At 39.3% G+C, this 14,461-nt stretch overlaps 1 protein-coding gene across 1 annotated transcript; it reads right to left on the minus strand.

The window, feature by feature from the left end:
• LOC140949000 (uncharacterized) lies at window positions 1-4,058 on the minus strand. Its single transcript, XM_073398256.1, has one exon. It carries the CDS (start codon window positions 4,027-4,029, stop codon window positions 1-3), a length of 4,029 nt encoding a protein of 1,342 aa, XP_073254357.1. The 5' UTR covers window positions 4,030-4,058.
• Window positions 4,059-14,461: the final 10,403 nt, after the last annotated feature.

Here is a 14,461-nt window from a genome sequence, read left to right on the forward strand (position 1 = left end):
CTAACAAAAGTCATCTTCACGACGTGTCTTACGATCAGTAAATTCGAAATCAGTTTGATCCGGTCCACGCTTTTGTGGCTGATTCAACTGTGTACGGTCATGATCATCAGTCGCCTGCTCCTGGGAATCTATAACACGCTGCACAGCAGCTAACAAACGGGACAATTGCGTGACGTCAACAAGATCAAGTCCACGCTTATTCCGTTTTACGGAAAGAGCGCGTTGATAACACTCCTTGGCTTTTTCATAGTCACCCAACTTGTGATGTAGCTTACCCATATTACGGTAAGAGTTTCCGACCTTAACATGATCAGGTCCAAGCTTACTGAGTTGTACAGACAAGGCACGTTCATAATACTCCTTGGCCTGCTGATGGTCGCCCATTTTGCTATGTAGGTTAGCCATGTTATAGTAAGTATTTGCGACGTTGACATGATCATGTCCAAGCTTCCTGAGTTGTACAGACAAGGCACGTTCATAATACTCCTTGGCCTGCTGATGGTCGCCCATTCTGCTATGTAGGTTAGCCATGTTATGGTAAGTATTTGCGACGTTGACATGATCGGGTCCAAGCTTACTGAGTTTTACGGACAAGAAACGTTCATAATACTCCTTGGCCTGCTGATGGTCGCCCATTTTGCTATGTAGGTTAGCCATGTTATAGTAAGTATTTGCGACGTTGACATGATCATGTCCAAGCTTCCTGAGTTGTACAGACAAGGCACGTTCATAATACTCCTTGGCCTGCTGATGGTCGCCCATTCTGCTATGTAGGTTAGCCATGTTATGGTAAGTATTTGCGACGTTGACATGATCGGGTCCAAGCTTACTGAGTTTTACGGACAAGAAACGTTCATAATACTCCTTGGCCTGCTGATGGTGGCCCATTTTGCTATGTAGGTTAGCCATGTTATGGTAAGTATTTGCGACGTTGACATGATCGGGTCCAAGCTTACTGAGTTGTATGGACAAGGCACGTTCATAATACTCCTTGGCCTTCTGATGGTCACCCATTTCGCTATGTAGGTTACCCATGCTTTGGTAAGTAACTGCGACGTTGACATGATCGGGTCCAAGCTTACTGAGTTGTATGGACAAGGCACGTTCATAATACTCCTTGGCCTTCTGATGGTCACCCATTTCCCTATGTAGGTTACCCATGCTTTGGTAAGTATTTGCGACGTTGACATGATCGGGTCCAAGCTTACTGAGTTGTATGGACAAGGCACGTTCATAATACTCCTTGGCCTTCTGATGGTCACCCATTTCGCTATGTAGGTTACCCATGCTTTGGTAAGTACTTGCGACGTTGACATGATCAGGTCCAAGCTTACTGAGTTTTACGGACAAGGCACGTTCATAATACTCCTTGGCTTTCTGATGGTCACCCATTTCGCTATGTAGGTTACCCATGCTTTGGTAAGTACTTGCGACGTTGACATGATCAGGTCCAAGCTTACTGAGTTTTACGGACAAGGCACGTTCATAAAACTCCTTGGCTTTCTGATGGTCACCCATTTCGCTATGTAGGTTACCCATGCTTCGGTAAGTATTTGCGACGTTGACATGATCGGGACCAAGCTTACTCAGTTGTACAGACAAGGCACGTTCATAAAACTCCTTGGGCTGCTGATGGTCACCAATCAGTTGTTTTAGGATACCAATGTTATGGTACGTTCGGGCCACTACAATGTCATGGGATCCAAGTTCATTTACTTCTATGGAAAGGGCAAGTTCATAATATTCCTTAGCTTGCTGATGGTCACTCAAGGTAAAATGTAGTTCACCTAGTTCGCAATAAAGACTTGCAACGAACAAGTGATTGGGTCGCCGTTCCCTTGTCTGATCATCTTCAATGATCTTTAAAGCTGCGCTTAAGTACTGAATTGATGAATGGAACTCGCTATGAAGGCGGCACTCTCCTCCAAGCACTCTTAGGTTATAGCAAAATTGGTAGACATCCAAAGTTGTGTTACAGAAAACCTGAAATGTATCTTTATTTAAGAAAATGTGGTTAATTCCTACTACTAACGTTTTTAAATGTGGAACTATGTGTCTGCTCTCAAGGAGGACATCCACTGTCTTCTCAATCTTTGGGACTGCTTTGGTAATAAACTGCTTGCATGACTGCAATGCAACAGATAAAACTCGGGTATGTTCATCAGTGTTCATTCGATCTTTAACTACTAACTTCAGAATATCTTGTACCACTTTGTGTAATCGAATGTTCACTTCATTCTCATCGTCGATCAACAGCAATGAGGAGTCTTGGATCTGAATGCCTACCTCCTCTTTATCCAAGCTTTCATCAGCATTTACAACATACGTGGTCAACACGTCTAACCGTAATGGCTCTGGTGCACAAAAAGCGAGAAAAGTGAAAGCGTGCTTCATTATTTGATCAGAAGCCATTACCGCTTCAACGGCTACCCTGGTCGCTATTGTCATAGAGTTTGGGTAGATACTATTTATTTTGGCAAGTTCCTTTTCAGTGAGTTCACGTTTCCCTTTTTCTAGTTTTTCTAAGTAACCCTCCCAGCCAAATGCTGGATTGCTATTTCGCAGTTTTCTCATAAACACTCCTGCGCTGGCTAGAGCAAGTGGTTGGTAATCCAAAGCATGAGCCACCTGTTCTTCCATTTCGTTGGCAGAGATTCCAGAGAGCTCAATTAAAAGGCAAGTAGCATCAGCAAGCTCCATACCTTTGCTCAAGGAGATGTGGGATGTAAAGGAACTCTCAGGAGGGATACAGGAGCAATCCTGCGTTGTGATTAGCAGCTGGCCTTTGCCCCACTGCTCATTTCCTCTCTCAGGAAGAAACTGACCCATTCTAGCGAGATTTGTGACATTGTCAATCACTAAGAGCCAAGATGAGTAATGGTGGATTTTTGATGTAATTAAATCTTTGATAATGGCTATTTTCTGCTCAGTACTTAGATCCTTGGAGTTTTCGGTAGTAGTTATAGTATACGCTGGGCAGCTCACTTTTCTTGCCAGCGATAAGTACGATGTTAAAAGCGCTTCTGGGTTTTCAGCACTTAAAGTCATTACAAATGACGGAGCAGTTGTGTCTTCACTGGCGTCTTTGTAGAAATTCTCAGCAACTAATCCAGCCAGCTGAGATTTGCCACTCCCGGGATTGCCTGAAATATAACAATAACTTAAAGTGTTATCGTTAGCCTTCCTAAGGTTTAGGAGTTTCTGCGTTACTTTAGCAACGTCGCAATCGCGTCTCGCGATCACATGGGGAGGTCTGGGTGGAAGGACGCAAAATGGTTCTACTTCGCGCTGTAGCTGCTCTTCAAGGACCTTGCGTTGTTCTTCATTAGTTTGTAGCCTGTCTATGTTTTCTTGCAGTTCGGCATGCTTTTGTTGTAATTTGCTTTTTTCTTCCTGAAGTTCGGCATGTTTCTCCAGAAGCTCTTTAGCTTTTTCCTGCAATTTACTATCTTTGCTTTGAAGTTCGGCATCTTTTGTGTGAAGGTCTTGAGTAAGGTTCTGTACATTTGTAATCACATTTTGCAACTCATCGGTTGGAAAACTTTTCTGTGTACTTACAGTTTGGATTTCAACAGTAGACAGGCCAAGATTTCGAAATGCTGTCTCCACTTTGCCAACAGTGATGCTGAAGTCTGTATTTGAGAGCTGACCTTCTGTCATGTGAGCGAAGTCTTCATTGCGAAACTTCCTGAGATCATCAACATTGGTTTTGATCAGTGTACTCAGTCCATAAATAGAATCAGAGAACAGGATGGCATAAAATAGCATACTACAGTCCCACTTCGCCCTGTCTCCATTTACTATTGTAGCCAACAGTCGGGCATTTCTTCGTTTATTAACTGGGGACTCACCGTTATTGAAGTCTAGTCCATTTTGAGGCGTGTCCGTCCATTCTCCAAACTTTGTCATGTAACGATTGTCCCATTCCTGCTTGAACAGAAATCGCAGAGCTTTGGGCAGTATGTTAGTGGCTATGTGACAAACCCTGAAGTAGTTAAGCTGTTCTTCCGAAAATATCTTAGTGGCCATTTGGTAATAAAGCAGGGTGAGCAGTCTTGAAACCTGATTTACAAAAAAAAACAGTGTTACAAAATGAATTAAAATGCATGGCCATTGCCTTACACAATACTTTAGGGATAAAATGCGTTTCTATTTATACCTGGATTTTTTAAAACCGGGTTAGCAAAAAAATCAACTCATTCTACTACTTGGCAATTTAAGAAAATAAAACTTCATTCAAAGGCTGATTAAAAGCCTTTATCTGTCTCCGGGCAGTAAGTTAGTAGCTACTAGAAGCATTAATTTCAACGAGTCCAAATTTAAAATAACGCAAGTTTTAGAACACTTATATTCAGTGATCTGACTCCGTGAAGTTTCAAACTGGTGTCATTTCAGTCTAGAAATTTTTTAATTGAGTGAACTGCAGCGAAAAGGTGTCTGGTTAAGGCTTACATAACAACTTAAATAGCTAGCAAAACACTACTTTTTTCGTGGGTCCGATAAACGACAGGGTTTCGCAGAGAATAGACAACAAACTGAATGAAACATACCACATAAATTATCACCTTCGTATCTGCAAAAACCGGCCTTTTGGTTCCAAGCCATTAGAGCCGGCTGAAACTAGACCTAGGTCCAATTTTCCAAGGTACAATCAGCTAACCTAAACACCGAAGAAACGTTCTTATGGCTGGCACAGAATACTTTAGCGAAACAGCTCAACCATGCGACCACATACCTGTCAACACCATGCGGAAATCACACAATCGCACACTTTCGCGGCACTGATAAAACTATCCACAACCCCGCATAATCTTCTGACGTTTAACACAAGCCAAATATCACAGAACAACTCGGAAAAACTCAGCCTATTAGCAGATACACGCCTCTGTAATTGTCTCTTACACTCTTCTTATTTAAGTTCCTAGATGTAGACTCTGACTTCACACCAGAAAAAAACTAAGTTTTGTACTGGGTCAAAGTTCACCGGCAATTTTGCTCTCGCCTAATTCTTCTGACTCCTAAGAGCCTGTTCCCGAGGCCAAGACTCGGTGGTCACCTTAGAAAAATGAACAATATCGTACCTTTCTGTCTAAGCCCGGATCTGGGTGATTGATCCGTTTAGCAAAATGAAACGAGAATACAATACGATATTGGACGATGCAGACTCTGCGAATCGTAATAACTTTGTCCCATCTCAGAGCTTTACATGATGCTCTCTGGGAAACTTTTCTCAAGGTGACCAATAACAAAATTTAAACTACTAAATGGCACCGAAGCCAGCTTTAGGCGCGCACTGATTTCAAATAACTGTCACTTGTGTTTAAGAGAGAATTGTGGGTAGGATAAAAAAAAGACACACAAAAGGAGGAAGTGAAGGCAAGGGGGGGGGGGGGGGGGGGTAAATAGAAATGCGCTAAATTCTATCTACAGCCACATCTACACAAAGCCCTAACCACAAAACGAACACACAAACAAAAAAGGACATAAGCAAACGAATCAGTAAATAAGCTTTTAGACAGGGGAAGTTGAGAGAAATTACAAACTGTTTGCTAACCCGGTTTTCATAACTTCAGGTAGATTTGCTTTTATTTGATTTGTACGTAAAGGTATTGAGGTACATTATAAACCGAAAGTACGTGTTTCGCAGAACTTCCTGAAGCCGACAGGAAAGGGTCAGTGGTGAAAAGTAAAAATAAAAGTATAGTAGGCCAAGATGATTTAGTGAAAAACTGAAAAAGAAATATTAATGAATTTGAGGGCTGTTTCCCGATAGGTCAGGTAAGTTCAAACGGTTTTAAAGTTTTCAACAGTTGCATGGTTCAAACTTGAATTTTACTAGTCCGTTTGCAAAAAAACTGTAAGTGTCCCGGTTCGAGTAGTCGCCATGTGATGGATCTAATACAGTTGTTCGATATAAAGGAAATATACTCCTGGATTACCAGGAGAATATTGTTGAATTTCGGACCCAAAAAAGGGCGTCGCATCTTTGTGTCACCCGAGAACGTCCCCAAGCCAACCCGCGGTGATGAATGTCAAGTTTCATACCCTTCATCCTCAAACACCTTAGTCTCCCGCTAAGCAGCCGTTGAAGTACTAATTAACGTCAATTTTTTCGCTATGACTTCGCCGTAGTTGCGTTGTTCGTCAGTCGTTGACCGTCTGCCACCCTCACGCAACAAACAATTTAAAAAGCGTTCTTTTAGATATCGACCATATACCTCGCATACTGACGGGAAAACGTATGGGCAACCCACATTCTCGGCAAGAAATCGCATGTTCCACATACGACAACGTTTTAAAAAAATATTGAAAGAGATAGATAAGACGAAGAGATTGAATGCGACAGGCTACCGTGGATAAAAGAACAGAATGAAAGAAAAAGCACGAAGAGCAGGCGACGGTATGACTGGCGAAAAAAGAAAACGAGACTCCATGGAGTCAGCCTGATTAGCTGGTGGGATTAGATCCCGCCAGTTACGCAGGCTAGACTGGAGTCGGTGGCCGCTTGTGACACGCACGCGCTTAAATTTATCTCTTTGTGCTATCCTTAAGGAAATTTGAAATAGCTATAGCTTAATTTTTTAGAAAAATAGCTGTGCTTTTCCTATCCTGCGTGTGGTGTCATATTTTATGGAGGCTTAAACAGCTATTGAATGAGGCCTCCATGGATAACACCCCACCATCTGCATAATTTTCCTCGCATCATATGCAATTGCTTTCTTATTCCTTTAAAAAAATTTCTAAGTTCTTAAAATGGTCGGGTGTTGTAAACTTTTACCGTACACAGTCTTCTGATGAGCATGCGGTTTATTTTAGGCGATGATTAAAATGACGTGCCATGTTCATCACGTGTTTTTCCTCACTCTCTCTCTTGCAATGATGTGACTTCTCTCGATTTTCGTGCATTTATACACGACTCAATCATCGTCGAATACGATGTAAAAAGTTAATGTCCTGAAGAATACTCGACCGTCGATAAAGTAGGAAGTGGAAAACTTTTAGCGAGGAAATCCTGTTTCGTCTAGAATTAATCGCCTCCTTATTTCTTATCTATATTCAAGCAAGCGAGACTTACAGATTTTAGGAGCGTTCTTGCTCAATGTGTGAACTGCACTCATGCCAACCGGTTTTTTTTTTGGGCATGACGTCAGGGGTTGTATTTTGGCTCGTCACGCAGGAATCTCTGGGTATCCATCGCCGCCAAAATTCAAATTTAATGTACTTAGATCTAAACAATCATTTCAAACATTCTTCTTTGCAATTTAAATTTGCAATTATTGAACTGGAAATTGGAATCCACAATAACTGTAAATTATAGTATAGATCGCCCTCTTTTATGTAGCGCTTTTTCCTCCAATGTCCCAATTAAAGCACTTTACAGCGTGTTACATAGTTACAATTAACTGTAAAACTCAAAACACTTTTCTTGCTAGTTAAGCTTTATCTCAAAACGAAATGTCGCCTAAAAGTTGAAAAAGAAAAATGCACGTAACGCTACAAACTGCTACAAACCCTGGCAGCTGTGTAGTTTGCTTTTTCTTTTTGCCACAGTTCATACATGTTGAATGCATTACTTTGCTAAACGGGTAAATAAATAGGGTATTACTGTTTCGCTCTTCACGCCTTGTAAGCTTACGCCCGTTACACGAGCAAACAAAAAAAGTTGGTCCCGATTTTCAAAATGCCGAGGTGGTTAACGCTATCGCGGGTCAGCGTTATCAATCAATCGATCATCTTCGCTCAAGTGTGAGAATTTTGCAATTAAATTTAGGCTTTGCCATGCACGTAATACTACTCTTTCGAAATTACTTATTTCAACTTGCATCTAAATTCAACTCGTCTTTCTTAACACAACTGAGCCAAGACTTACACCAACACAATGTCTCGCGGCGGCCCTCTTTACTAATGCGGTGTTTTTATTACAAGGTCCGGTTAAGGTGGCTCCGTAATTAATACAAGAGCATTTAGCTGTGACAAATTTTCCGTCATAACTTTTTCGATTTTAACGCGATGGCTGCTAAACTTTGCAAAGAACAACAGATATCATTCGGCAATAATACGAAATATTCCGATTTCATTGATGGTAAATATTTCTTGAGAAATTAGCGCTTAAAAGGACCCTACTGTTCAAAGAACATCGCGTCTAGTAAAAAATTTTGCTGATATTTTTTACTGAAATTTCTGGTATCGGCTTTAATTGATATAATAAATATGCCAGAGGAATTTCAGAAAAATCGTTGGAGCAGAAGTCCGTAACTAAAAGTCGCTCAAAATTCAGCTGTGAAATTGTTTTGGAATTTCAAAAATAAATTACTATCAGGAAGAAGGAGACACCAGTTTCAATTTTCGGGACAAGTAAATTAAGTGTTTGCTAATTCTGAAAACAGAAGCCGATTGCCTATCGTGCTATTCTTTAGAGGGTATTTTTCAGTTTTACAAGCACTATAAATTGCTCCAAACTTTGCTCTGACGTCGATTGGCTTGTTCCTCGACATTTTTAAAATATCCCTTGGCAGTTTTGGTTCAAACTCCTGCTACATACATTTTGATGTATTGCAATGCATCCTCAACGGCTTTTGCACAGCAAAATCGAGGTGCTATGGTAACACCAAAAAAGTGTAAATTTTTGCAGCTGTGTGAACACCAAATAGGTGTTCAGTTAACACAACTGTCGTGTATATTTACACCAAAATGGTGCAAATATGACCTACATACGATCCTGAATGCGTTTAAAAACACCTTTGCAATGTTACAGCAACACTGACCTGGTGTATATTTTTTCTATATTGGTGTTTAGTAACACCAAAATTGGGTTAACGTAAACCAATTTTGGTGTTAAAATACACCAAAAATATGTCTCCTTTACACTGTTCTGGTGTTTTTGTTACACTAAAAAAGGGTAATGATGACACTGAATATGTGTAAAACCCATTGCAGCTGTGTGCACACCAAAGTCAGGTAAATTTACACTACTGGGAATTTTACACTGTATTAGTGTAGATCAACACTTCCAATTGTGTTATAACACACCGTTTGAGTGCTGAGCCAACACTATTTGTAACTCATGAAGAAGTCTTAAAAGTAGACAAAGTAACAGCTACGACAACAACCTGTAAGTTTACTCCCATTTAATTGCTTTACCCTGAAAGCAATAAAAACTTTGATCTCTTCAGAATTCAGTAAAACAGCATGAATTAAAACAAGTGTTAAAAACTAAGAGGGCTGTACACCGTAGGTCTTTCTTTTCTAAGACTTTTTAGGGAGGTTAATACGACGATGACGGCGACAAAAATGTTACGAAAAAAGCAATAGATTTATATTAGCAAAACAACATCTTTGCATGTGCATCACATACTTTTGCTTATTGTCTTGCCGTTGCTGCACGACTACGACATTTAACTACCTAATTTCACCAGTTTTGCGGAGGATGAGAGCACACTGCATGAGAGAACGATTTTCTCATGCAACCTTTTTTTAAAAATTCAAATATTAATATAGTCCTATACAGAACTACAGAAGCCAGAGAGATGAAATTTGAAACAACGTGGATTTACTTTTTAAGAGACGTTTTTGCCACCGTCGTTGTCGTCGTTCGGCTTAGCTATTGACGTGAAAGGCAGATTACACAACAGGTCGTGCAGATTTAATTTTAGTTTGCTTTAATTACGAGCTTAGAACTGATTCAGTTCATTCATGAGCTGTAATACCTTAGTCGGTATAGTTTAACATTGTCCATTCAAAACTTCTCCTTGGGACAAATGAATATGAGTGTCTGCATTCTTCCGCATATGCTATATTACACACAACATATATTAGAGTGAGCAAGGCGTTGGTATGTCCTCCATTAACCTTTAGAGGGAGATTCCTTTCCCCACTCAGGTATATATCATCTGGGGCTTGCAGTTGCCTCTCAAAGATGATGAAGTGCGTCATTCCCTCCTTGCTGTTCTCGGCAACTTTATTTGCATCAACACCATTCTATAAAGAGGAAAAAAGAGGCAAAAGAACACTTTCAATAAATGTGTTTTCTCAACTGCAGCATAATAAAAGTCAATAAATATTGAAATGAAAAGTTTTGTATGTTCATCCAATTCTTCAGATGGCCCGAGCCTATGTATATGCACGTTGGGTATGTTTTTGAATCGCGTTTTTCATTTTTGGCATCCTTAATAAAGAATAAAGCAAATTAAAGAAAATGTTGTCTATTTTTGTGTAGGTTTAACACTATTTGAGATATCAGCTTATGTTTAAAACCGAATTTTTACAAAAACTGTCAAAAACATCACAGAAATCGGTTGAATGGTTCCTGCCGAAAAACGAATTAGGATTGTAGTACAAGCATGAAAGGTTTAGCCTGATTAAATGAGGAAATAATGTTTGCCTTATGCTCAACTTAATTCTGTTTGCGAGACTCCTTCACTGAATTGTTTCAATGCAACAGGCATTTTTCGATAAAACATAAAAGATAAAAGATAAAATAAAAAGGTTCGATAAAAGGCAAGTCCAGTGTAACTTTTCCAAACTTTCCTTCCCAAAGGGTTATTAAGTTTTTCTGGAATCACTGTCCATATTCACATGTACTTTCTGTTCCCGTGGAATCTCTAGGAATGAGTTTGTTACTGCCACAACACTATCTGAAGAATTGATTGACTTTGTCTTATTTTTCATCTGCAAATGAAGCAATCTTTCTTTTTCACGTTCTGTTTGACGCCACAGTTGGTGAAACTTCTCTTGATTTTTTTTTGACAGAAGACAGTTTTTCTTCAGTTGTCTGTCTTTTCTTTTTTTTCTTGAACTAGCTCTTCATGAGCGTTTTTCTTTATTTGTTTTATTTCAAGCCTTCTTCGTTTATTTCGAGCTCGTCTCTGACGCCTTTTTGCCTCATCAGATCCTTTCCAACTAAAAAAAAATGCCGCAAATAATAAAAATTTGTTCAAAGTGGGTTGGAAGCATTACTGTGAGTGTATTTCCTTTTTCTTTGTCTTTCTTCCGTCCTTTCTTTCTTTTTTGTGTTTCTATCCTTCTTAAGTTTTTCTGATAATTTTAGATAACTATAATTATTACCAGCTATCAATTCATCATGTTCCAAGTAATGAGCGGGCTGGCCTCTCAACTTTGGAGCTAGTTAAAAGCGGAAAATCCAACTTTACATAGCTATGGAAACCCACAACATGATGAATTGAAAGATAAAGGTAAGTTGTTTGGGAATATATATAACTGAGAACCTTACAGACATATTTTAATAACACTTTTTGCAGCCTCGATTATTGTATCACTGAACAGAACTTTACAGTTTTTGGTCTCAGGCACTTTTATCGAAAAAGACAGTATTGAAGTATCATTGGTAAAATGAATAGGATGGCTGAAAATAATATTTTTCATTACAGGTATCTCTTGTAAATGATTGAAAATGTTTATACGTTCTTTTACATTGTATATGGACAGCACACATTGGCAAATTGTGTAGGTGTAACATGAAATAGGTAATGATGTGTTTAGAATTTGCTTACTAATCCAAAACCTCGTTCCCAGGATTCTCTCCTAACCGCTCCGTATAGGCTGACTAATGCATTGTAACTGAGTCTTCTTTCTTCCACTGAACCTAATTCCCCACCCACCCTACCTAAGAAATATGTCAGTATTAACTAGTCTATGTTGCAAGCTTCTCATTGCTAGTAAATTCCCTATATATAATATTGTCTCTTTTGTTATAGTTTCCATAATTGACCGGATTGCAGGAAAAAAAGCTTACAATATAGGACCACATGGACAAAATTTGCAAATCCCTCCCCCTTCTACTCCCCTAGCCGTTTTCATATAAAATGAAATGATGTTTGTGACAGTCACTGTCCCTTTGGAAGTGTAAATAGGTTCTCACCTCTTTTTATCAACTGTTGGGGCGCTAGATGCCTCGCCAACTGTTTCAGCATTAACGGCTTCTTGTACAGGTCGCGCTTCGGTAGACACTTCGTGAATTATCCGAACTTCTGTGCTTTTATCAAGTCAAGTTTTCGTACCTTGTGAAGAAGATTAGCGAGAACGCCAGCAGGGGGCACGAGGGTCTTCAGGGTCTACTCATTCATGCACAACCGAACCTGTTCAGCTTTGGAAGTTAAAAAGTAAAGAGTTAAGAAAGGAAAATTAAAGTTTTTGTAAAGCTAAACTTTCAGGCCTTAATTAATATAATGCGAAATAAAAACGTCAACGTGTTCCGTTATTTCGCGCCAAAAGTGCATTTTCAGTTGGGAACTTTCGTTAGATGGGGAATCAAAACAAAGATGTATCAGAACACCGTTCTACGAATTGTAGGTTCGTGTCACAGTATATGAGGGTTTTTTTCTTTTAAAAGCAGAACATATTATTTAGTTAGGACAGGCTATTACCTTACCATAAAAATTATCGGCAAATGCCTGAATACTGAATACCCCTCCTTCTTCATCCACTCTTGAACATCTTCGCAAATAAAAATAAGTGAAGCCAGGTTTTACCCTTAAAACAGACAGACTAAATAATTTAACTCTTCCGTGCAGAATCTACAGACGGTGAATTGGAAAGCTACTGCTTCGCTGTGCGTGAAAATATGAACAGCACCCAACGTTGAACAAGACACGAAACCTTTCCGCTTTTCTCTGATTGGACAAAACATTACTTGATAAGTACCGTCTTGAAAGGAATGTTCACAATGCAATCAAAGGGATTAATGAAACCGTGAGAACGTTTTAGGACTGAGTTGTGATTGGTCGTATCCGCACACAAAACATTCCGATGTTGTTTCGCTTGCCGACGTTGATAGACTCGTTTCAATAAAACTTACAAGATCACTTTCGTGAGCCTCACGCAGCATAGAAATATAAAAATGACTGGTGTTAAGCAAATGCGATGTTTTCGTCATGTTTCGAAGGTTAACTTGCTTATAAGACAAATGCCGTCTTTTTAGAATATTTTAATTTTTCCACAATTATCTTTGTTTTCACCTTTCCGGCGTATGAAAGCACGTGCTTTCAATTAGTCACGGAAAGCACGTGGGGCCCTGGTAGTAGATGCTCGTGTCACGGTGTGTGTGTGCATGTTTTTTTTGTTTTGTTTTGTTTTGTTTTTTTTTTTTTTAGGGTTCTCTGCCCGTAATAAAGTACGTGAGGATAATTGTCATTATTAAATCAGTCAATTTTTGAAGAAGAGGAAATTACATCATCCTTAATAAAGGATTCACATAACTTTTAGCACCAAGAAGTATAACTACTTTCATTGCTGCAGCACTGCCTCACATCTCATATTTTTTGAAAAGCAATAGACCTATTCGGTCTATTCACGTGAGCAGGGTGGTTAGTTTCAACATTTCTGACCTGGGATATGCAATTGATAATTTCAGATTAAACCCCGTTTTAGTGTTTTGATACACGATTTGGTGTAAAATAACACACCAGTTGTGTTAAGTTCTTGCAAGATTTCTGAAACACAGACGTAGTGTAACTTTACACCGCCAACGTGTGCCACATTTCTTGATTACACCATTTTAGTGTTTTCTTACACTGAATTGGTGTATCTTTTAAGAAACACTCGGCAAGTGTTATGATAACACTAATTCAGTGTTAATTTATATCTCCCTTGGTGTTAATTTACAACCTCGAATTTGCTGTGTGCTGCTGTACGTTGTTTCCAATTCAGGAAAAAGGTATTGGGATTGTAAGCTATCTTGTGTCGAAGCTCAGACAGAACTGTCGAGTACCTTTGTTTATGACCGGAAAATGAGCACGAGCGGCAGCTCTGCGAGGAATTCGCACCTCAGCTAGGGGGGACGAATGACAATGATGCCCATGTCTGTGAACCGATCTGTATAAACATGTATTGCAGAGCAAAACATAATAATCAAGAAAAAAATACCCATTCATTGAAGGAAGGAGTGACAAAAATTTCAGAGTTGTAAATTTATTCAAGGGCAGTATTTTTGCGATAATTTTATTTTGCACTGTGATGTTATTCGGTTCACAGGCATGGTCATCATTGTCGTTAGTCCCCCCTGGGTGAGGTGAGAATTCCTCGCAGAACTGAAGCTTGTGCTCATTTTGTAGTCATAAACAAAGGTGTTGGACAGTTCTATCTCAACTCTGATACGAGGTAGCGTCCAATCTCAATACTTTTTTCCTGTGTTGGAAGCAACGAACAGCACTACAAATCGTTGAAAATGCATTGCAATACATTAAAATGTATGCAGCAGGAGTTTGAGCCAAAACTGCCAAGGGATATTTTAAAACTGTCGAAGAACAAGTAATTCTACTTCAGAGCAAGGTTTTAAGTATTAATTCCTCTGGCATATTTATTATATCAATTAAAGCCGATACCAGAAATTTCAGTAAAAAATATCAGCAAAATTTTTTACTAGACGCGATGTTCTTTGAACAGTAGGGTCCTTTTAAGCGCTAATTTCTCAAGAAATATTTACCATCAATGAAATCGGAATATT

The sequence above is a fragment of the Porites lutea genome, chromosome 9 (genome assembly GCF_958299795.1).
Source record: "Porites lutea chromosome 9, jaPorLute2.1, whole genome shotgun sequence".
NCBI lineage: Eukaryota > Metazoa > Cnidaria > Anthozoa > Scleractinia > Poritidae > Porites > Porites lutea.